At 37.7% G+C, this 26,006-nt stretch overlaps 1 protein-coding gene across 3 annotated transcripts in view; it reads left to right on the top strand.

The window, feature by feature from the left end:
• Positions 1-1,493: 1,493 nt before the first annotated feature.
• Positions 1,494-26,006, top strand: part of LOC146322030 (CREB-regulated transcription coactivator 2) — a 53,256-nt gene continuing 28,743 nt past the window's right edge. For all 3 annotated transcript variants that reach the window (XM_084727406.1, XM_084727407.1, XM_084727408.1), the window contains exons 1-4: positions 1,494-1,707; positions 17,899-18,000; positions 21,532-21,648; positions 24,758-24,819. In XM_084727406.1, the coding sequence (XP_084583532.1) occupies positions 1,534-1,707; positions 17,899-18,000; positions 21,532-21,648; positions 24,758-24,819 (455 nt within the window). In that variant the 5' untranslated portion in view covers positions 1,494-1,533. The remainder of the gene's footprint in view (positions 1,708-17,898; positions 18,001-21,531; positions 21,649-24,757; positions 24,820-26,006) is intronic.

The following is a 26,006-nucleotide window of genomic DNA, read 5'->3' on the forward strand; positions in this document are numbered from 1 at the left end:
CCAGACCACATGACCTTTGACCTCTTCCTGAAGCAGCGGTGCAGCAGCAGAAACCTCCCCGCTCCTACAAGGGGGATTAGTAAACAAATTCATTTCAGTCACGACTCACCAAGTTCACTTTCACCTCCTCAGCGCGTGCAGTAGCCGTGATCTGCCGGCAGGGGACGCGCTGCTACTTTCGCCAAGAAATCAAAGCTTGTCTATGTCTGACAGATGATTCACTCTGCGCGTTGAAATATCAAATAGCTCCTCCCCTCTGTGACAGAGAGTGGGCGTTCACACCTCACTCCTGCACTTTGTTCTTATTTGACCCACACACACACACACACACACACACACATACACATACACGTACACACACACACACACACACACACACACACACACAAGCTGTTACCATGGAGACCAAACTATACAGCTCTGAAAACAAAACTACCCGCCAACAATATGAATTTTATATGTGAAATGTGTAACTCTGAAACAGTTTTTCTTGATTGGAATTAATCTAAATCACGTATAAATTTAATTAATGTGTTAATAATTAACAATACACTGTGGCAGTTTATTGGCAGCAGGAAATGTTAATTAAGTTTATTAACAAGAAATGATGCAAAGTGTGAACTGACTGACATCATGTCCTCATGTGACTTTTGGACCACTGTCTGTTTAAAAATGGAAACCTAATATTAATAGCTTAGGAAAAGCTAATTATTATTGTATCATTGTATTGTATTGTATTATTATTAGTGTATGTCAAGATGTAACTTCTTTAAAAATCACAATATTGTCGATAATAGCTTTTTTTAAAAATTTTTAATTCTTTTTTAATCTTTTCATACAGTCAGGCACAACTAATTGTTAGAAACTTGAGAGAAGAAACCATGAGATGAAATATCATTTTAGATATAGTTATATCATGATATAGCATAAGTGCTGTCTTTTTAGTTGTTTTTAAATCCTGCATAACAGTAAAATAATCTAATTTAGTTTTTATTTTTAACTTACCAGGGACAATGATAACATTATATAAAGTCCACGATACAATATTTATTGTGACATTAAAAAAGAAAAGAAAAATTACAACTTGAAAAAGTCCTTTATTAAATAATAAATCTCACATGTACAGCAAGATATTTTTAAAAATTACCATGTGGGTATAGATATCATCACGGTCTGGTACAGTAGAGGGACATTTTTTATTGCGATATTTGATATATTGTTATATCCCTCCCACTTTATCATTATATCAACGTCACTAATTATTATTTGTGGTAATATTTTTTGTGAAAGCACCAACAGTCATCCCTACAGTAGGCTGTTGTCGTAATATCAAGGTTGGTCAAATCAATTAAATGTTCGCTTTCGTGTCACTCACGCACTTTGAAATTATAATATGGACACAAAACGGCAGCACACGCTGACTGACAGTTGAGGTCCCCGGGATTAGCTGCGGAGTGAGACCTCTTCACTTTCCAGCGCCTCTTTGCTGAGAATCGTTCCACTACGTCAAGTCGTCCCGTCCGCTCGGTGAAGATGTCTGCGACGGGTACAGGAGGCTGTGGACCCGGACCCGGACCCACCTCGGGCTCCGGGTCAGGGGCTTCCAACCCCCGAAAGTTTAGCGAGAAGATAGCGCTACACACCCAGCGACAGGCCGAGGAGACGGCCGCCTTCCAGGAGGTCATGATGGACATCACCTCGACCAGGGTGAGTCTGAGACGGAGGCAGGAGGAGGAGAGCTGCCCGGAGGAAGAGAGGCCTTGCCTGGGCTTGTCAGACTCCGAGATAACGTTATCTGCTGCCTGTACATGGCACTCTGTCTACAATGGGAGCATTCACAGTAAATAACAACGTAACACGACAGAGTCTGTGGTCTGTGTTTGGTGTAGAGTGTTAGCAGACAATGTTGTTGCCTGTTGTTGTCCATTTCCGATACGTCGTTAGCGTAGTTAGCAGCATTAGCTCAGAGGGCTAACTTGGCTTGTTTACTATGTTACGTGAACGTCGCTGTCACCCTGCTCGGTCTGCTCACCGCGGTGAAAGCGTCCCGCTGAACTCCGTTCATAAATCTGGCGTTTCAGTGTCTCGTTACTCTCACTCACTTATTTATCACAAACTACATAAATTAAGATGTTTTGCGAATTATGTGGTTCTTCTGGTAAATTCGGCATCCAAATAAGAACGCAATAGCGGTAAATTTCGTGACAGTCATTGCTAACTTTTGAACTGAATCACGCCTCTTCCAGGGTAGCTAACGTTAGCTCAGGGGTCCTCAGTTTTCTCTTTACAAACACAGAGATTATACCAGGGGCCCCTCATCTGTATCCCTTGGAATAATTAAATTTTTTAAACTTCTACTCAGTTATGTGAAAGAACAGTTAAAGAAAAGTATTTTATATTAAACATATATTAAAAATATTGGCAACATGTCAACACATAGACACAAAGAAAGAGTGCTTCACTGTCAGTAAATACATAAAATAAATGCATATATATATAAAATGTTAAAATGAAAAACGCCTAATAAAAAACATAATATATATCTATAATAATCCTGGCCTGGGACTTATAGGCTAATAAAAAGAAAAAATGAAAATGAAACAGTTTGTGTAAGGAAGTAATGATTTGCTAAAATCTATCTTGCTAAAATAAATGCAGGCTATATTGAAGTCTTTTGCAAAAGATGAATAAGTACCTTTTTTAAATCAGGGTGATTGAATTGAATGAATCTGAAAACATTTCATGGACCCTCTGGCAGAATGCCACAAACCCCTGGAGGGAACTCTGACCCCTATTTGAGAACCACTTCTGTAGTTAACACAATGGTTTCCAAATGAACTGACTTAAATAACATATTGAATGAATATTTCATATTATATCCAGAACAACTGATAAACTGTACAAATAATCCAATAATAACTGCAGGAAGTTTGTGCAAAACAAGTAATTTGGCTAAATTTTGAGTTACAGCTGGGCGATAAGGCTTTTAATTAATTTTTCAATATTTTCAGGCTGTTTATATCTCAGTATACACATTTTCTCTAAAATATGCTGTAAATTCTCAAAAGAATGACCATTGGTGCTCTCACAGAATATTAACACTGTGAGATTTTTTGATAAATAATCATCAGTAATGTGGATATAATGACTAGGTGGGTAAAGGCAAAGTTCAGAAAATGACATCCCTTTACTGTATGCAGCCTTTAAAACCAGGAACTGCCATATCACCATATAATGATATGCAAAATCAAATATCAAAATGTTGACAAACATAATCAATATAATTGGCAATTAATTTAATAATCAATTAGTAATCAATTAATCATTGCAGCTCTACAATACAAAGCAAATATACAGCCTCTAAAATTGCTGTTATTTAAGTTAAATCAACAGTTTTCTAAAACATTTAATAAAACACAAGTAAAAACTAAAACAGAGAAGGATGTTTTCTCTTCTGCTCAGTGTTGTGATGTACTGAATAACTCCCACAAAGTGAATCTACAGTGTTATCGATCAATCATCGCCACCTGCTGACTTGAATCAGACAGATTCTGACGCGTCCCGTCCCTTCACCACTTCAGTTATGAGATGCAGGTCTGAACATTCAACTCACTCATTAAACACATAATAATCGATTAGTTATTGACTCAGATCAATAACTGTCTGCCCATACTTTTTCTCAGCTCGCTTCGTTTTGCCTGTGAACGTCCATCAGGCGGTTGGTAATTGGTGTAAACCTGAAGTAGGCAGCTGATTTCTAGTTTACACTGACACAAATGCTAAGTGTTTGTTAGCTCGGTTAGCTAAACCAGGATGTGTTAGTCTGAGTGCAGGAGCTGTCAACGACGCTCACAGCAGAAGACAGAATGACTAAACTTATTATAGCATGAGTCATTTCCTCACTTATGTGTTCATATACTTAATTTAAATGTATTTTGTCATATTAGATAGCTACTAAAATATGCTGAAGCTTGTCTCTCCTGGGAAAAGGTAAAGTTAGGATGATCAGAACTCCTCACATGATTTCACCTCAGACTGAACCTTGACCCAGATGCTCTAATATTTTCTGTCTGGTCTGTTGATGGTTGATTTAACATGTTATTTTTAGACCTTAACACATGAAAATATTTTCTGATTTGTTCTTTTTTGTATATTAATATAAATGGGTTGGTTTTAGCATATGTTACTGTGTAGATGTTTGGTATTTTTTTCTGGAGAACATTTTAGACAAGTAAGTTGAAGGATTGATGTTAACCATCGTTTAAATTTGAGCCTGAAATCCCTCCCACACAGCTGTTGTTATTTTGCTGTTTTGCTATTTGTTATGTTGGCGTTGGATGTTACGTCTGTTGCTGCGGTCTTTATTCAAAAACTGGTTAATTCATCAGTGTGGCTGCACAGTGAATCAACAAGCCGAGGCACAGGTGTAATCATCAGGTGTGATGTGTTGTCGTTTGTGTTTCTCTGGTGCATCAGGCCGAGCGCTGCGTGTTGACAGGTGAACTGTCTGGCCAATCACAGCCTGTGTTTACATTTGCTTGCTGGGATTAACTGCTGTCTGCTTCCTAAACACAGATGTAGCCTCAGGTGAGAGTGTTGTCACTAACTGACAGCACACATAAGGTTAAATTCTTGTTTGAATTATTGTTATTATTATTGAGATCATAGATATTTATATTTACCTGAGAAGATGTGAGGTTTCAGGTGATATGAGATGTGAGATTTTACTGTACAGATAATTGATAATGTGTTTTCTCTCCTTTTAATATCTCTTGGTTTATTGGACCATCTGAGGTAGTGTTGTAAATCAATAACAAACTTTAATTTTTTAATGATCTTTGCATCGGTGTGATGAAAAGTTCTTGCTTGTTTCCCGTTTCTGTGAATATTTAGCAGATTATAGGTCTGTCACGATCGAAGTTTTATTGAAACAACTTTAGTGGCACATTAGTTGCGCTGGAACATTCAAGATGCACAAAGAATTTAACAGAATAATAAAACAAAATCACCTCTGTCCATAAAATATCAGAAAATGTTGAACCGTGTTCCTCAAAGTCCAAGATGGCGTCCTCAAATGTCTTGTTTTGTCCACAATCAGAAGATATTCAGTTTACTGTCAGAGAGGAGTTTAGGAAAAAAAAACACTTGATTAATCGATTATCAGAATGATTAGGGATTCATTTAATATCAATTAATCAGTGCACCTCTAAAACAAGATAAAATAAAGCATAGTTACTGTCATTTCTAGACTAACAAGGATACTGAATCTAATTGTGAGAAAACCTTTGAACTCTGGAGGAAAGCTACACAAAACATTTGTAATCAAGATGATCCACAGACCTTGTTGTGAGCAGCTTCATGTAGGAACTACTTTCTTTCTGCAGTAGAATCTACCAGAACTACTTTACTTTCTAACGGAAAGAAAGTACACGAAACTGCTCACAACAAGGTCTGTGGGTCATCTTGAGTAACTGGGACATGATTTTTAGAAAGAGACGCTGGTTTAGACATTTACAGATTTTCAAACTTGTCGTCTTGTCTCATTACTTTGGAGAGAAGGCAGACATCTCTACGGCCGATATCTCCAAAACTCTGCAACTCACAACAAAAAAATACAGATGGATTAACAGCACTGCAGGCCAGAGGTAAAATATGTATTTTTGATGTTGGGGTGAACTGTCCGTTTACAGAAAAAGCACAAAATTTGCAACCCTGCATCTGTCATCAGCCTCAGTGGTAAAAGGTTTTGCTTCCTTTGATTGATGCTTCTTTGTCTGTTGGCAGTTTGAAGTTTCCCAAAAAGGCAGTAAAGACCCAACTTAACTTATCTGATCAGAGAGCAAGTAAACAAGACTGACAATTAGAGCACTGAGTGCCAACTTCCAGCATGTATCCAGTTTTAAATAAAACTGCTGCAGACAGTCCAGAGTCCACAGCCCTGCTGATCAATGATCGTGATCAGCGTGTTGAGGAAGTGAGCTGAAGTGTTTCAGTTTCAGATGAATTAATCTATTTTCTGGTTTCTGGTTTCCTCTTCATAAATCTGTGTGTCTTCCCTGGATTTTGTTTTGGACAAACATGGCAGAGAGTCTTGTTTAGAAGGGAACCTCAGACCTGTGAAAGATCTCCCGAGAACAATCATTTTAACCCTAAACCATGATCTTACCTGAACCCTGACCGGTTGTTTTCGTGGCGAAATCAGCCCAGATTTTAACCTCAGCATTGTCACACTATAAAACATTTTTACAAGCAGCACGGTGAAGAAGCGACTAGGACTTATTATTTTCATTATTGATTAATCTGCCCATCATTTCAATTGATTGGTTGTTTGGAGCTGAAAATGTCAGAAAACCCAAAGACTACTTCTTCTACTTCTACCTCTATGTTTACATCCTAGAGGAGTAAAGAAGCAAAAAATATTTTCATTTTAGAAACCAGAAAATCTGACTATTTTTATTTAAAAAATGTCTCAAAACTATTAATCAGTTAGCAAAAATCAGTTGGCAATTAATTAGGGCTGCAACTCTGCAACTAATGATTATTGTCATAGTAGGTTAATCAGTTGATAATCAGTTGATTTTCTTGATTAATTGATTAATATTTGTTTGCTTTCAAATGTCAGAAAATGGTGAAAAATGTCCATCAGTGTTTCCCAAAAAAAGATGTTTTACTTACAACCCAAAAATATTTACTTTACTCAAAATTGTTCACATTTAAGTAGCAGAAATCTGAGAATTTTGACTTTTTTCTTAAAGAAATTACTCAAACCTATTAATCGATTATCAGAATAGTTGTCGATTAATTAATTAATCGATAAATAATTGATTAATTATTGCAGCTATACAATTAATTTGATAGATGACAGCTAAACAATCTATTACTTTTGCAGCTGTAGAAACAGTACATACAAATCTTGCAAGAGTTTTGCAAAATCGAGGGTTCCCCTCTAGACATGACTGTAGACTGTGGCATGCACAGCATAAACATTTGGTGTCGTGCATTTGGGAAAAAAAAAAAGTCATGATTTGACAGACGAAAGTGCCCATGTACGGATTTAAACTTCATAGCAAGATCAAACAAAAAGATAATGCGAGTGACAAATGACAGTATTTGTTTGGTGCAGGAGTCAAAGTTAAGAAAAAAAGTTTGAGATTGTGCAATCTTATCGTGCACATTTCACTCTCCTGGCTCTATTTTTATTTGATAAAACAAAGGGGGACAGAGCCTGCATAACTGATAAAGTGAAGACAAGACCGAAGCCTTTGCATTTTTGTCATAATTTTTCAATAAAGGCAGTTGGCCTTTGGGTTAGTTGGGAAAAACCCTGCAGAGCTGGTGCTGCAGACAGATCCGAAGCCTTCATGTCTTCAGCCTTTTTCAGACTCGGGTCGGCTTGATGCCACTTTTTCATGTCTAGTACCAATACTGATACCACGGCCTTACTAACTGAGCTGGTCTGGATGCACTTTTCTTCACCCAGCCATCTAAAAACATCTAAAAACTGTGAAGCAAATATTCTTCTCCTGTATTCTCCTGCAAAATCTTATGTAAAAGTACTCAAGCATTAGCATCAAAATACATTTCAGAATAGTATATATCATATTATTAGATCGTAATTATTGATGCATTTGTGTGTTTATCACTTCAATTTTGCAGCCGGTGAAGGTGGAGCTCATCTTCATCACGGCCCAGCCAATACTGGGTTTTGGGGGCAGATGCTGATAATGACATCAGGGAGTAGGGCTGAACAATCAATCAAAATGTTATCAAAATGACAATTTTCAAATCACAGGAGGTGCAGTATTTGATAAATCCCAATGTTTATTTGTAAAATGATTGTGGTGCTGACGTGCTGACCTACACATCAGATTCTACAGACTTAAGAAAACATCTTTGTAGGGCTGCAACTAATTATTATTTTCATCATCGATTAATCTGTTGATCATTTTTCTGATTAATCGATTGCTTGTTTGGTTCATAAAATGTCGATCATTGTTTCCCAGAGTCTGAGATGACATCCTGAAATATCAGAGAGGAGAGAAGAAACCAGAAAACATTTGCATTTGAGGAGCTGAAGTCAGACAATTTGGACAATTTTCTTAAAAAAAAAAAAAAAAAAAAAACTAAATAAAAAAAGAAACCAGACTGATTTATCGATTATCAAAATAGTTGCCAAGTAATTTAATCTACAATCTTAGAAACCAGAAAGTATTCACATTTAAGAAGCTGAAATCAGAGAATTGATGATGATGATTAGTAAAATTGTTGGTGTTTAATTTAATAATTGATTATGATGATGATTGATTAGTCATTGCTACTCTACAATACAAGACAAAACTACAGTCTCCCAAATGATCATGATTAAAGCTGAATCAACAGTTTTCTAAAAAGTTTCGATAAAAAAATACAGAAAAATAATCTGAAGGGTTTTTTCCTCAGAGTTGCAGCATGCTGGTTAATTACCACAAAGCGAATGTACAACGTGACCGATCGACCGATTGATCATTGTCACCTGCTGAGCTGAAATCAAACACATTTCATTTTGAATTCAGTTATTAGATGCAGGTCTGAACCTGCGGCTCCTGAATTATTCTCTCTGCCTGTTTTCTTTCATGAAGCTTTTCCTGATTTCTTTGCAGATTAATAGACCAAATAATTGATCAATGAATCATAGAAACAATGGATAAGTTAATCAACAATGAAAATGATAATTAGTTGCTGCCCAGATTCCATTTGTGAAAGGGGTTTCTGACAAACACACCACCCCCTCCTCCTCCTCTTCCTCCTCTGTCATTTACTGACAATACCACCCTTTTGGGTCCTGTCTCTTCTGGGAATTCCTTTTGCCCCTGTCCTTTATACACACACACACACACACACACACACACACACACACACAGGAGCAGCAGGAGTGTGTGGGTGGTCCAATCAGCTAATAGCATCAGGGTGTGTGTGCTGGTAGCGGCAGTTTCTTCATGTCGAAGCTGTTCAGTATTGATATGCTGTTTCTCTCAGACGGAAACATCACAGTTTTAACTTTCTACTGCAAACAACAGATCTGATCAACAGATCTGATCAACTGATCACATTAATCAGAGTTCAAATTAATGCCAAATGTTCACTGAATAAGTCAGTGTCTTTTTATGACTCATAAGAAATCATTAATAATCTTTAAGAAGGTGTAGATGTGTGTAACTGTTAAAGTGAGCAATATGTTAACCATAGATTGTGTATTAAACAGCCTATTTAATATACAGTTTATGGCTCCAAATCACTATTTGGACAACAGCACTAATTTTTCCACATGCAGTGAGCATATGCAGTATTTCTCCTCTAAGTGAAAGTCTCAGTACCGCAATGTACAAATACTCTGTTGCAAGTAAAAGTCCTAAATTAAATTAGTATTAGCATCAAAATAAATTTAAAGTTGGCTACCAAAAGTGAAAGTGCACATTAGACAAAAGAGCCCAGTTCAGAGTAGTATATATCATATTATTGGATCATAATTATTAATGCATTAACGCAGTGTTTCCTAATTCATAACAGGCCAGGGCCCCGTTTAAGGTCTCCCTTAAGGTTACGGGCTGTTTTCCAGAGTTGGGACAACCTTAAGGGAAACTTTAAAATACAACTTACGACACACGTAGCGCTACGCTATAATAAGCCCTGGCTGTAACCTTTTGGAGAAAATTTAAATAGTATTTAATGAATATTTAATAGTCAGTGTCTTATTATGAACATCTAATTTAGTTTTTACAAGAAAAGTTGCAATGTTTGTGAATGCTGTCAATTATAGTTTCTTAGAAAGACTGAAAATCGGAATCGGCCAAAATTGGAATTGGTGGGTCAGACCCTTACAAGAAAATTGCAATCGGTGCATCTCTAGTCAAAATAATCAACTTTTTTGTACCTTATAATGCATCCCTACTTTTCTCTGCCTTACAATATTGTTATTAATTATTAATATTTTATGTTAATGTAAAATAATTATTTTTATTTTGATTATTTTAGTGTCCGTATCAGTGTAAATATAATCCAATCAGTCAGGTTCTGTTGTGGTTATGACATCTTACATGTCAGTGGTGAGGAAAGTTTAGAGAAGTCTGATGATAATACTTTGAAAGAGTTTCTAAATTTTGTGATTTAATCAGAGAGCACCTAGCAGGTCACATGTTCCGACATTCTGGTGAATACCAAAATATTTCAGATGGACTCTGAGGTCTGGAAAAAAATGAAGTTGAAATGGAAAGTGTGTAGGTGGCCTGACATCAGTTTTTGATGATGGGGGTTGTAATTTAAGTCAAATGAGCCACGATAGCTGATATGCTAATAATCTGTTATTTTTTGTTGTAGAAACTAGGAAGTAATATCAGCCCCTTGAGAATATGGCTTTATTCATCATTGCTGTTCAGTTAAGATTATGTATCAGCAATTTTAGTCAATTTTATCCCCTCAGATGACTCACTCCTTTATTTGAGTCAAACGAACAAAGTGAACAAACTAATTAAATCTATTAAAGAAGTTTCTATCCTACTGACAGAACAGGGACTTTCACTGGTTTGGTTAGATTTAGTGTGTTATTCAGTTAAGGCTGCTGTTTGATCAGTTCAGTTAATCCTCAATCCTCGCTGATGAATAGAAAATAGTCTGCATGATTTCTGGGTTTTTACTGGAATCAAGACAAAGGTGGTGGCGTACACAGTTTGGGCGTGCATCTTTTAACGAGTGCTGTGTAATGAAAACTGTAAATGGAAAAAGAAATCATAATTTGACACAGGAAATCATCTGTAGGGATTTAAAGGGCGACTCCATCCATGTTTTTCAAACTCCCCCACTTGACTGTTAATAAAAAACAGTGATGTGGGTTAGCATCAATGCCCTCCACTCCCTCAAAGGTGCTGTAAGCGATTCTCGAGAAGGATAGTCGATTGTTCAGTATCGTTCCTATGTCATCAAACACTGACACGTCGTGGTTGGTTGATTGGTCGTTATTCTCATTGGTCAGGCAGTGCTTCTTAATTCGTTATTGTTGGGGGCAGGTCATGTGCAGACCTGATCAGGGATGTCACGAGACCAGAAGTTTAGTAGTTGATACCAATTTCCATGATTCCTGATACCAAACCCAAAAAACAAAAACAAGAATAAAATTCAGCCATTGTTGTTTTTCTCTGCCACCTGAAATAAAAACTCTCCTCTCAGCGATTTGCAGCAGGTTCAGTAAATCTCCTCCTCGGTCTTTTGGTTGGCCAAAAAAAAAAAAAAAAATCAGCAATGCTGCCTACTGTAGCTACTAGAGTGACTGTGAATAAGTACCTCATAAAACTATCCCTTTAAGATTATATGTCAGATGAATTCTTGGATGTGATTTTTTATGACTTCATTGATAATTCCTGTACAGTTATAACTGTTTATGTGGTTGGGATTTGTTATGTTTAAGTTTCCAGATGTCTTGAAGATGCTCCTTTATTTGAGCCTAATTCTTAGCCTCACAGAAACAGTAAATAAACCCCAATTGAATCTATTTAAAGATATTTTCTTCCTAGAATACCAGCCTCTGGAGCCTCAGGGACAGAACAGGGACTGTTCACTGGTTTGGTTCACTGTGATTTAGTGTGTTGATGATGTATGATGTATAAAGGCTTTATTAATCCATGAAAATTTGAATGGCGTCACTCTGGGAGCTGAGCTGATAACAGATCAGAATTGGTGCTGACAGTAAATTGGGCATTTTGGGCAGTAAAGATGATACATGATTTGGAAGTATTACCCTAAAGGGCACCACCATCCTAATTTGAACAGCTGATGAATAATGAAGCTGTTCGGTACATTCTTGATCTTAATCTCATGACTGCAATTATCAGATTACGAGTGCAGCCCCTGATCAAAATGTACCGGTTTGGAAGGGATGGGCATTTCAAACTAAAAACATGCATTGTGATTCTGTCGTGAAAAATTATGAATCGTTGCAGAAAATCAGAAAATGTAAAACTCAGTTCTTGACAAGTTTACGTTATGATCGTCTGTAACAATTTAGTTTCCTCACAGCTGAACCAATTAGATAGAAAGTAACAGATTTAAACGTGTTAACATTATAAACTATGCTACTTCTTGAGTAGGGGTGCAACAGATCACAAAATTCATGGTTGGGTTCATATCGTGGCTTTGAGTCATGGATCGGCTCATTTTTCAGATCAGTAAAACAGAGAAAAAAGGGGTGGGATTAGATCAGAATTCAATCAGAATGAGCTAAATTGAATCTAAAGCCTTATCATAATTCTGTCAGTATTTATTTTTTTATCCAGTGCCACCTTCTTGCATGCATGTGGTGTAGAAAAAAACAAAACAACTCTTAAAAAGACAACACAGCGTTAGCTTGACCGTAACCTGCTGCACTTTCCTATGTTTACTACTAGTAGGAAAGTAGTAGGAAAAATTTCACAATGATGATTTACAGTTTGAAAAACGTATATTGCACAGAAAATTATTTAAGCTAGAAAATGTAAATATACAGTATATGTAGTAGTACTGGATCACTACTTGATTTTGGCTGATACAGTCGACATTAGAAGGGAAGAATTCGTATCGGAGCATCTCTAGATCTGAAAAAAGTTTGACAAGAGATTTGAGGATGGACAGGCAGACAGGCAGAGACTTCTTCTTCTGTTTTATTTAGGTTGCTTCATCTGGTTTCAAAGTATAAATGTTGTGTTAATGTGCTGACTGAGGTACAGTAGCTGGAGAGACTTTCTGTCCTGTTTTTGTCATTCAGAAACTGCTGCTGTTCGCTCTGCAGTCATGGTGGATGAATAATCAGTCATCTGGTGTTTGTCATTTTGTAAGTATTGTGTTGCTGTATTACAGGTGTCGTCCTGCCTGCAAACAGTGGTTATTGTCTGTGTTTGCAGGGAACTAAGCACCTTTGTTGGCTGTAAAGTTTGTCTGAGTCATAAGAAGTTTTGTTTTTTGTTTGTGGACAAGATGTTCTTGGAAGTTGTTAAGTTTCCTCTCAGTGTTGGCGTTTTAGCATTTAGGAAACCGCAGATTTCGGACAGTGTGCTTCAGCAAGAATCGAGTCCAGCCATGATATGTTTCCTGGAGTTTGACTTAAATAGATCTGCAACAATTAATCGATTATGAATAGATTATCAAATTAATTGAAAACTATTTTGCAAATTGAAAATCATTTTGAGTATTTTTTTTTTTAAAGAATTTTCTGGTTTCTTTACTCCTTTATGACAGAAAACTGAATATCTTCAGGAAAACAAGACATTGTGTGATATAACCTTGAGCTTTCAGAAACATTTTACAGACCAGTCATTCCCAAAGACTGAGACAGGACTCACAGGTGGGTGACAGGAGATTTTATTTGGGTCACCAGATAAATAAAAGACTTCACTTGATTTCAGTAACATGCATCAAGATAATTCAAGGTGATGCAGAAATAGCAGTAAAAAATAGTCAGGAACAAATTAACTCTTTCCAGGATTTATAAATAGGGCCTGTTGTGAATGTTTTGCATTTTTAAAAAGTGGGTTCACTGGAAAAAAGTGATAGACAAAACAACTCATACGTTAATGGAGAAAATAATCGACATGGAAAATCATGGTCAGTTGCAGCTCTAGTCTGAAACATCATGGGACAAAAGATGAAGCCTTGAAGAAAATGTAGAATAAGTCAAACAAAGACCGATCTTTGATTATCTTTAATAATCTCATAAAATGTCCAAAAAGGTGGAAAATGTCAAGTAGTGTTTCCCAAAGCTAACCATGATGCTATCACCCAAAGAAGCTGGAATCAGAAAAAAAAACACAGTTAATCAGTTGTCAAAGTTGTTGGCATTTAATTTAGTAATTGATTTATTGCTGCAGCCCTAATTATGAATGTAGGAAAAATGTAATTACTGCATTATGGCCCTTTTAAACTTCGTCAGATATTAAATGTAGTTCAGTATAGTTTGAACAAGACCAGCCTTGCGTGATGAGGCTGATGGCGCTGTTCAATAAATGACTCAGCATCTGTGATTTGTCATTTTCCTCTCCCATATCTGAGTCGGCACTTTCCGAGTTCTGCTAACACTCACTCGGAGCGACTCTGCAGCCAGAACTCTTCCCTGAAGAGAATGATTAAAACCTGAACCTCGTCACTTATCCACCAGTTCAGTCTGGGAATGATTCTCCTCTCTGGACAATAATTAGTTCACTGACAGCAGCAGCAGCAGCATTTCAACAGCAGACACACTGAGGCTGTTATGATAGGTGCTCCATTAACATTGGCATAGACGCAGCTTTAAAACAAAGCCGTTCATTTGAGTTTATAAAGATTTAGTCATGCTTGCCAGTGCTTTTAACACGCAGGATCTTTTCTAAAGTGTTTTGCAAAGATCCAAGGACGTGAGCAGATAGAGAACAAGGACAGGAGAGACTGGAGATTAAATGAGTTCATCACACTTTCCAAGAAACTGGGCCAGGGCCTCAGTGTGTGTGTGTGTGTGTGTGTGTGTGTGTGTGTGTGTGTGTGTATGCGTGTGTTTCTGACTGTGTCCACACGCTGTAAATATATACTTATATTTATAGGTTTTGCAAACCTCAACATTTTGTCTGATGTTTTATTTTTTCGGTCCATTTATTGTCCTGTGAAGAGAATCTGGTTCACAGAAGGTTTAAAATAAACCACACAGAATTAAATGAGCGATTCATTATACCAGTCAGTTGTTCCATATGTCGTGAAACGAGGGCAGAGGTCAGAGGTCAGAGGTGAAGCTTGTTTTGTTAGTGACATGATAGGAATGACATTAGAATAAGTGACAATCCTGTCTTCGAACTGTATTCTTCTCTAAAGGCCGAACAAATCCTGAAAAAAAAGATTTAAAGTAGAATCAGACTAGCTGGAAGTGAATACAGCATCATTAATCAGCCACAAAATGAGGCTGACAGTGACAGAAAGCACCAGCTGAAATTAAACTTAGCTTGTAATTCTCTGTCCAGAGCAGTTCTGCAACTCCAGCTCTATTTAATGATTTAGAGCTGTACTCCTCTTTGATTTAGGTTTGAATTCAGCAGCAGACCTTGACTAAAACTGACTGAAAACGTAAAAGAGAGTAAAGTAGAGTCAGAACTTAGAGTAAAATATTATGTTAAGAATGACTCTCTGTGACGCTTGCCTGGGGCAAGTAAAATGCCGATCTTCTCACTGATCAATTTATATCTACTTGCAGTGCGGATGCAAAAGATGTCAGGAGAAAATGAAGTCTGTTAAATCAGACTGCGTATAGCGCGTGTCTCCGTTGGTTAAACAGTGCTGAAAGTTTGGAAAATGCTCCGTTTTAACTGTTATGCAGAGCACAAAATTAGCACCTGCAAAGTTCAGGTAAAAATGCAGTTGGCTGGTAAATTTGCTTCATTCACCAGCCAAAAAAAAATCCCAACAGTAATCTTTTGAATAGCTGTTTCACAGACAGAAAAGTTCATTTAAGTTTTCACAGTGAGGAATATGCTTGAATTTGAATAAAGTCCTTGAAAAACGATTTTCAACATAATCTGGTGTTTGATTGACACAATGAATCACGCAAAGAAAAAATCTCTTAATATTTGGAATGAAACAATCCTGTCATCATATTTGTCAATAATTAGATAAGTCCTCTTTTGATTCCTTATTCTGGAAATGAGTGAAAACAAATGATCGAACATAATACAAACAAAGTGACAGTATACATTGAATACTGTGCCTGCAAAGGAAGTTGCTATTGCATTTATATTAAAAATGCAAACTTGATGATAAAGGCTTTGAAATTGTGGTTTAGGTACCTTTATTTTTTTCCTCTGTATGACCCCTGATTTAAAGGGATAGGGACCTTTAAATAAACTAGCCGTTTTCTAAAAGTGGGGTTTCTTGCACCTACTAACATCACACTCATGCTTTCTGCCTCTTTCTCCATCTTCATCCCAAAACAAGATTCCAAGGTTTTCCTGACAACTGCCTGAATGTTGATGCGATTTTGGGAAGATTTTTGTTGTTGATTTTTTTTTTTTTGTTTTGTTTTTTTTACTGATTGTCTGTTGGCTGCTAGATTTTCTCACAGACCTGCAGCCTCTGATCCCTGATGGTTACTTTCCTCTTTGTCTAAGCGTTAGTTTGTCATCTGATCTGTGCATTCTAATGATGTCATGGGACTCGAGTCAAATTGTTCCCCGGTGTGACGATTGATCTTATTGATCTTATCTTACTGTCTGTTGCTCTCATGGAAGAGACTCCATCAAATGGTTAAAAAGTGAATGATTGCCAGAGAATCATTTACATGCAGCTATGCATGTCATTGTGTGAGAGGTAACAGAGTGCATGCTGGCAGTTTTCTCTCAAGGGCAAAGTGAGGTTAAGTCAAGTTGCCTTCCAGTGGAAGATGCGTTCAGGGACCATCAGGTTTTGTTGTTGTTTTTTTTTTATATACATCTAGCAAGGGCTGAACAATTAATCAAAATTTTATTGATCGTAGGATGAGCAGTATTTGTTAAAGGTGAACTGAGTGTCAAAATACCAGTTAAAATTAAGTGTCCTGGACAACACACCAGTCTCTAGACTGCAGGAAAAAATGTCATAAATGACAGCATAATTGTTTTAACGTGTTTTTCAATTAAAATGAGAGCAATGATGTAAAAATGACCCTCTACTTGTATGTTGCAAATAATATTGCAACTGCAGTATCAGTCAAAATAATTGCAATTAAATATTTCTTCAGAATGGTTCAATCCTACATCGAGCATGTGTGTCGTCTCTCATGTCGACTCTCTTCTGACATGTTTGTCCTGTTTATTTACAGTAAAACCAGTTAGAAGGCCTGATAGATGGTCCTGGAGTATTTGTTGTGCAGCTCTACTCCATTAAAAAAAATAATGAATAAATAAAACGTAGGCTTCATATCATTTGATATGTTTTTTGATTTGATATTCAGGGATGCTCGACTTCTTCTGTTCGAGGGTCACTTTTGCAAAAGGCCAGGGGCCAGTTAACAAACAAATATTAATAAATTATCAGATACAATGAATAAACATTAAAAGGCCCATAACTCATCTTTCTTTGTAATTCCTTATTTTCAAATTAAATTACTCATTAACTAAACGAACTTAGTGCAAGAATATTAACAGATAAATCAGATATTTTAGTACATTTAAGAACTGCAAGTGTATTGTAGTTATAAATGCTTTGGTAACATTTGAAAGAGTTTATACAACATTAAACAGCTGGAAACTTTTTCATCATATAATCACAGAAAAGTTGATTCATGAATATAAACCACAAACGTAAACTGCTTTTACCAGGGACAGAATGAATAGCATGTTTAGGGTCTTTTAGTATGAAATACACATTTATTGGATCAAAATTATTCTAATTTCTGCATAACTTTTGCTCCTCTTCAACTAATAATTGTATTCCTGGAAGGCTGTCACACAAACATCAACCTTGTCTGTCATTAACGGCTCAATTTATTCCCTCACACAGTTAAAAAATATAGAGAGTTATTTAGAAAATGGTCAGCAGGCCGAGCTGGTTCTCACTGGCAAATCTGTGAATCTGTGATTGCAGTTTTTCTTGTTGTTGAGAAAACATTTAAAAAATCCAGTTTTGGTGAGTTTCTACTTGATAATTATTTTGCTTGTAATCTCCAGTTTTGCTGAGTGTGTTTTTTTCTGGGCAACACTGTCATCACCAGTTATTAGTCATGATTTGACATCATGTCAGACTGAGGGTATCATCACAGCATTACAGCTGACATCATGTCACTGCTTCACACGGTAACAATTTCACGTACAGCTCAGTTTCTGCTTTTTATCCTGGTGAAGTGCTGACTGATGGTGCTTTTAATCTCCTAGCTGTTAATGTCTTTGTCCTTCTTTATTTTTTCAGCTCCAGGCCCAGAAGCTCCGTCTTGCCAGGAGTCAGGGTCCGTACTACAGCGGCTCGCTGCCCAACGTCAACCAGATCGGCAGGAACCCTCAGGACTTCCAGGTGACTGACAACCAACTGATGTCACTTCCTTCATCCCCCTTTTTGTATTCCTTAGTTTTTATTTAGTTTTTTTACTCTTTTTACTGACTGTCATGACTCCTGTTACTGGTTTCACAACTACAACTACAGTTACGGCTATATGCTTGTAGCAGCTTGTAGTAGTGACACTGTTGTAGGGGTGTAGTGGTATGCAACACAGGTGTACCAAACAAATGCAGCCTTGTTTCAACTACAAGGTTCAACTTTAATGTTTTAAAAAAATAAAATAAAATTATTTGCCTGGCCAGGCAAATAGGTCAGAAATCTACTTGCCTAAATTCAATTTTTACTTGACCTTGTACAAATTGTTTTATTTATTAGTGGTTATCAAATAACAGCAAAGACTAAAGTTCATTGCCATGTTTGATCTACAGCTGGAACTTCAATAAAATGTCAGAAAAGAGTTAAAAATGTCCATCCCAGTTTCTCAAAGCCCAGTGTGATTAGGGCTGCAACTAATGATTATTTTCATAGTGGATTAAATCTATTAATAGTTGTAGTCTTCTAACATTATGTAGACAGAGCAACTATTAATTGATTAATAGGAGAAATAATTGATAGATTAATTGACTATGAAACCTCTAAAATTCATTGTTTGTAAAAAGGTTTGCTGGTCTGAGGTGAAAGTACGGTGCACATCCACGTGTGAGCACGTTATCAGGATGGTTCCACCTCAGCCTGACTTTGAGCCAGAAAAAGTATCAACTGAGTGAGTCTGGTCTGCTGCTTCCCACTGCCTTTAAGTAGCCCCTTGCTAACAATTTAGAGTGGGTCGAAATTTTTACACACATGTTTTTGTTATGGCTGATGTGCGACCATACTTGGTGGTGGCTGTGGTTAAAGGTGTTAGTGGCGTTACACGGCATTCAGGCAAACACGTGTCAGAAGTCAGGAGACAGATTTCAAATGTTGGCGTTGTAGGTTTACAACTTTGGCTCTTGTGCAAATGTGTTCCTTTCAGAAGTTTTGTAATCCAACCTTAAAGCGCAGCATCTTCTTGGAAACATGGTAAAAATCATAGGCAATCCCAAGATGCCTTGGGTTTAGTCCGTCAACCAATCCTGACTAGTCCTGATTTATGAACCAATCAGAGACTGTGTTCCTGACGTGTGCACAGTTCCTTAGACGTATTAACAAATCAGTGCTGTGATTACAACATCAGATTGACCCTTCAAAATAAAATATGTTGTGATGACCGCAGGCATCACATGACTGTGGTGTTGCAGTAATATGGATATTGTCACAGCTCTAAACATTAAAGATCAAATTAAGATTACTCATGTTGTAAAATATCTGCAGTAATCTGTAACATCAGTGTTGTCAGGAGTTTATTAACCGTGGTAAAGTTTCCTCACCGTGACCCTACGGCTGCCTCTCTACTTCTGCTACTACTGCCACTACATTCATCACGAGGACCGTCACAAATACTACCACTACTATTACTTCTACTCTGCTCACATACTTCTAAAACTGTTTCTGTTATTTCTGGTGCTGCTGCTGCTTTTCGTGGTCTGTTACTACTGCTGCTATTCCTGTTAGTGTCATCACTTCATGCCATTACGCCTGCAGCAACTTCTGCCTACTGAAGCTACCACACCAAACACTACCTGCACCTCTAGAAGAAGAACAATAAAGAGAAAGATAGAAAAATAGAAAAACAATCAGAGGACAGAAGCGGTTGCTGTGAGTTGGATTTGAAGCTGTGTGGATCCTGCAGCGTTTTGAGGACATAGTCTGCTGTGTCACCACAATCTGCAGCCTCCAGCTCCTCACTTCTGAGTCATCAGTGTTTCCCATCAGCTCTGCAGAGCCAAACTCATTCTGTAATGGAAGTTTTTCATCAATATCATCACGCCTCCCTTCTGCTCCTCCGCTGATATCACAGCCGAATCTCAGCCTTGATTTGTTGGCCTTCCTCCTCCTCCTCCTCTTCCTCCTCCTCCTCCTCCTCTTCTGAGGTCAGACCAAGATTGATTTCGTTTGGCTGCAGGTAGCGGGGTGTTGTTGGCTACTCAGCTCCCCCGAGCTCCACGGGGAGTTTGGAGGAATTTAGGAGGTTGAAGCCTCTGTAATGTGTATCATGTTGCTTCCAGGTTTTAAATTTTCTTGGAAAATAATGGAGTAAGACTGTCCATTGCAGACTTGGAAGAATGCTGGCTTTTTCAGCGGTACATAAACACAACACAGTGTGATAAGACCGTGGCATCATTTGATTAATATATTAGAAAACAGTGTCAATATGAAGGTTTTTCTTTGCAGTAAATCACACAATTCATGGGCTGCAGAGCTACATGATATTTTTAATTAAGATGAATTACAATATTTACATTGTAATAATTAATTTATTTATATTTAAGGACAATCATTGCCCTGGATCTTATGAAAGAGCAAACTTTAAAGTGTAAAAATGGTTTAGTTGCAACAGGAATCCTTCCTGTGGCTCTTCAAGTTGGCAGATTTAAAAACATCCAGGAGGACAACAGGTTGTAAGAATTATCTGAATTAGGAGAAAATGAGAATGAATCACATTTTCTTCTGTTTTGTCCTTATTATGATGAGTAAATAATATCTATATTAAATGAAATGTCTGCTCAAAATCCAGAAATGTTCTGGTGATGATTGTTGAGTTGTTGTTTAATTTTAATGCTTATAAATTGGCAAAAAATGTCATGATGGTTTATCTTTTTAGTATTATTTGTAATGTTGACCAAATCTGTCAAGTTTTCAGATATTAGTAGTAACAAGTAACAAGCTTGTTGTATAAATTATTTTACAAGTTAAGTTCCAGTTAAGTCTTTAGCCAGTTTTACACAGCCTGTTCAAGGTGTGAATTTACTGCCATTATTTCTCCTCGCTGTTCTGTATAAAAAGTACAAACGTGGACTGGGAGTCATTTTTGTTTCACCTCTGAGCCGACATCAGAGGTAGTAACAGGGCTGAAGCGACGGGACAAGCTCAAATGCTTCACTGCTGTTTGTGATTGTGTTTTTGAAATTATTCACTTATTCCTCGGGGTGAAGCATTTCTCAGCAACTCTACATGTAATTAAAGAAGAGCGGAGGAGCAGAATCACTTGTTGACCGGCGTGGTCGACGCTGACGTGGTTATACATAACCAATTTCCAAACACATCTCAAACAAAACACATCATTATTTTTAAAATTCAACCACAGGAAAGTATTTTTTTGCCACAGACATGCAATGAAACCAACAGGAGGTCTTTTGAAATATTTTGAAATTTCTGGACTTGTTAATTGTATTTCTAATTGTATTAATTATTTTTAATTGTATTTCTCTCTGTGTGTTGCGATTTCCTTCCTTGCATTTGTTTCCTTCAGTCAGGGGCGTTAGATTTGTTTTGTGGCTCTTTTTATTTTCTTTTATTTTCTTTTCTTTTATTTTTTTGTTTTTTAGATAATGTTGAATAAGTTGAGTTCATACAATTTTGAGTTCATCAAAAACCTTACTTTCTCCCTGTTTCTCTCTCTTTCAGGGCTCCTTCCCATCCACCCTCGAGTCCAACCGGTCCACTCGGCATCACGGTCTGGTGGAGCGAGTCCAGAGGGACCGCCGTTTCATCTCGCCAGTCCGACCGTACCGCAACCGACAAGTATCCTTCAGTTTACTGTCAGATCTACGTGTGCAGGCTCTTAAAGGGATAAGACTGACATTAATGAATGTTTTTATTTTTGGCAAGAAATCTCACAAGATCACCCAACAATGTGTCAGTCTCTCTTAATACTTTCTGACTTCCTCTACACGCAGTGGTTCCTCCTGAAGATCTAAATCTCTAAAAACACTTCACAAATATATTGTTTCATTGAATAAAAGACCCAGTAATTTCCTGAAACTGTAGATTTTATCAGAAAGGAGGAAATGGTACATTTGTTTGGTTCTATTTTCAGTCATGTATTAATCCACATTTGGTGCTCTAGTGAGCATTTGGGGCAGCAGGACGTGGTGTGTGGGACTGAGTCAAAATAAACTACAGCGTGTGTGTTCATGGTGATGAAGAAACATGTCAGCCAGTACAACTGTGTTGCTCATTGTTGTGTTTTTAATAGTTTTTGGACAACAATGGAGCTCTAATGCACAGAGGAAAAAGTTATATCAGGCTGTGATGCACACAATACAAGAAGAAAAAGAGCAATAATTGGATTAATTAACAACAAGAAGAGCATTGGTACTGGTGGTCAGCAGCAAAATGTATGTTAGACACCAAAAAAATCAATATTCGGTTAAGTGTGAGCTATATTTAGAATATTTTCACCGCTTCACCTCGCTGTCAGACAGACTTTTTTCTGATGGGAAACTGCCAAAGCCAAATATCGCTCTCTCCACACCAAACTGCACTGGCAAAAACTGTTGTTTTTTGGAGTCTGGTGGCTTTTGAAGAGAGTATAGATAGATGTAACAGCTTCAGTTTTCCATCACAAAAGTCAAGATAAAGCAGTGAAAATACTCTAAATATAGTGTATACTTAAATTCATATTGAATATTTTTTAGGTATCTATAGTATGTGTTGTTACTCCTGCTGTTTCTCCAAATACACTGACTGTGGATAAGTACCCCACACAACCACACTAAAAAAAAATCCAAACTATCCCTTTAACATCAAGAAAACTCCACTGGTAGTAGATTTGTACCTTATTCAATCTTCACACAACTGGGGCTTTTACAGCTTAAGTTTATTTTTTGCTGCAGTCTGAATTCCCCTGTCAGTTCTGTCTAAATCATCAAACAAGGCACTGCTGTGAAACTTCAGAGTTATTATGTGATGTTGTGTGTGAGGTTTGCTCTATGTCATCTCATCAATACGATGGTAGTCATCTGTTGTTGGTCACAGCAGCAACACAGGATTCTTTGATTCCAAAGATCCTCTGCAGAGGGAACATTAATTCAGTTCTTATATTGAATTGATAACATGGAGGCAGCAGCCTCAGTGGTGCTGTTTATCACTCGATGTTCCTTCATTCTGATTGAGATGATTCTGATTAGATATTTCATCTTAACTGTTTCCACTAAATGAAGTGATCCAATAAAACTGGCTCTGTCTGCTGTGAAGCGTCTAATCTGCTTGAAATAGTACAGAAGAAGAAGAAGTGTTTCTATCCAGTGTTCTTCAGAACCTTACAAGCATCTTTAACTCTTATATTCACTGCGGACTGGTTCTGTTTTTCTCCCGTCACGCTTCTGTCCCTCCTGCAAACTCGTTTCTAGGGTTGGCCGATATACTAAAATTTTCCAGTTGACCATCGTCATCCCATCCATCAGCAAATGGTGGTATCCCTCCCCAATCCAGCCGGGGAGGGGCAGTCTCTTCAGATTAAGGTGATAACATGAGGCAGTTTTATTCTCATTGGGCTGTTATTCTGAATATTAGGGTCGATGTAAATGCAGCTCCTCAGTGGAAGGGTTTTTGTGCCATGCAGAGGCACAGAGACACAGCCACCCACCCTGACAGACTGTGTCATCGAGGCAGTCTGTGATCCGGGGTGCAGCATCGGGGATAAACAGGAAAAATCACATCACAAATCCTCACAAGATCCTCAAAAATTCAGGTTATGGGAGACACAGTCACAGGTTGTTTGGATCCTGCTGTGGAAAAGCTGTTCAAGAGGCTCTGCAAGTGTGATTTAAAGGAGAAGTCTGTAATATATGTACAGTAATAAATCATAAAATGTGTCATCAGAGATTAAGGGAACATGTTCAGTTGAAATACTCGCTTCACTTGACATGAGCCCTGCAGCTGTGGTGTCCCCAGTTTTATGTGTAGTTTTTGCATTAATCAGAGTTCAGGTTAATGACAGATTTCCACAGAATGAGTAAGTGTCTTTTTATGAGTCATGAGAAATCATTAATAATCTTGTAGAAGGTGTAGATGTAAATTCAATGTAAACTGAGCAAAATGTCAATGTAATTTGGCAGGCAGCCACTTCAGCAGCATGAGGGTGAGTAGATAATGACTGAATTTTCATTTTTGGGTGAACTATCACCTTTAATTTTACATTGACAGACAGCTGACAATCATAAACAGCTGATCAACTTACAGTGGAGGACTAGTCGTCATTTGTTATTGCTGCTCTTTCAGCCTGCTTGTCTCTCTGCCATGTCTGAGGAGGAGAGGGCAGGGAAAAACAACTTGCTTCAACCATAAATCATATATTAAACAGGATTACAACCTGTTTAATGTACAGTCTGTGACTCCAGGTCACTATTTGCACTGCAGTATTCATTGCAGTTGCTACATATTGCTCCTTTAAAGACATGAACAGTCTTGATGCATGCATTTACAAACAGCGAGAGTGAAAACATAAAGGATGGAAGAAGCATAAAAGTTGAGTATCTCAAATCACCCTGAACTTGTGCATTTAACACCCAGTGTGTTCAGTACAAAGTGTGAAAGAGAGGAACTGGAGTGTGAAACTGTGCCGTCAGTTCTTTGAAGAGGAAAAAAAAAACTGTTGATCATCAGGGTGTTAAAATGTTCTACTTTAATAAGTTTGTCATCTGATGGCCAGAAAGAGAAGTAGAGATGTTCAGCCATATTTTATCTTTAGGTATTGGACAGTAGACTTTTTTCACTACCCTTATTTTTCTCTAGAATTCAGTGAAGAAAGAGAAACTGTAAACCAACAGTCCATCATATTAAACAGAAACAGTGAAAAAGAACAGGGTCAGGCAGTTTGTGTTGTTTCCTTAACCTGTCGTCTCCTCAGGTGGACAGCTCGCCGTACAACTCTGCCTACCTGTCCCCGCCTCCTGACCCCAGCTGGAGAAGGTACTGTCTCCTTCCCTCCTGTCTGTCTGTTTGTCTGTCTCCATGGACACATGTCTGTTGGCCTGTTTGTTATTTCTGAAGCATCTTGTTTGAGTCTCTTCTACTCTGAAACCTTTCTGAAGCCTTTGTGACACCTCAGATGGTTCAGAAGTTTAAAAAAGAACAAAAAAGAACAGCATGGATTTGTGAGTACATCACAGCTTGAAGAGGCAAAGACAGAAGTGTGGGAAAAAAAAAGACAAAAACATTTCAGTGGTATCTCCAGGTTCGCCAAAACCTAAGGTAGTTCTGTTGCTGTGAGGTTAGAGTTAAAGTTAAGGTTGTCACAATTGATCCTTTGGTAAGCCCCACCCTCCTTAGTTACTGTTGCTATGCCTGACAAACTTTCCATTCTTGTACTGCATTTATTCAGTTTACAGTGATAGTGGCAGCAGATTTAACATCAAAATTGGAGTAGTTGTTGAAACATGAGGTCTGTGATTCCTTAGAGATGTAAACATAAGTGTAGAGAAGTTCATGAGTGTAGCTGACTGATATAAGCTAATGCTAACTTGACTTGAGTCAGTTGAGAAGTCTCCAGCTGATGTTTTAATGTTTTCATCTGATACATTTTAAAACAAGAACCCTGTGAAAGTGTTTATGTAAAGTTGGCTAACAACTGCGCACATGATATAACATTAATGCTAACAGACTGAGGCTGAAGCCAGCTTACATCTCAGCAAACATTGGTCAGATGGTGAAATACAGCAGGTATATCTACATGATAGATGACAGAAATACACTCATTAACGTGGGTTGTGGCACAGCAGACTTTGACCCAGCTGGACCGCGATCATCACAGGAAGAGGGATCAGAGCTAAGCTAACCCGGCTTAGACCTAAGACAGCGAGCCACAGAGTGATGCATCGTTGTCAACCCACTTTGATTCAGCCCACATCCTCCTCCTCAAACCCCCCACAGAACACATGCAGATGCAGTGGGATCTAACAAGTTTGTCTGGAAGTAAAGTTAAAGCTAGCATAAGTGAGCTGGATATGCTAACGTTCACACCTTATGAAGACAGAGCATTCACCACGTGTGCGCGCTTGTGTTTCACGTTTTTGAGAGATGACCAAAAATATGCCACCGTCCAGACTCATGAAACAGAGTATCATTCTTCTCTGAGCCTCTTGCTGTTTGGAGTACTA

Source organism: Lutjanus erythropterus, chromosome 9 (genome assembly GCF_056507025.1).
Source record: "Lutjanus erythropterus isolate fLutEry1 chromosome 9, fLutEry1.hap2, whole genome shotgun sequence".
Lineage (NCBI taxonomy): Eukaryota > Metazoa > Chordata > Actinopteri > Lutjaniformes > Lutjanidae > Lutjanus > Lutjanus erythropterus.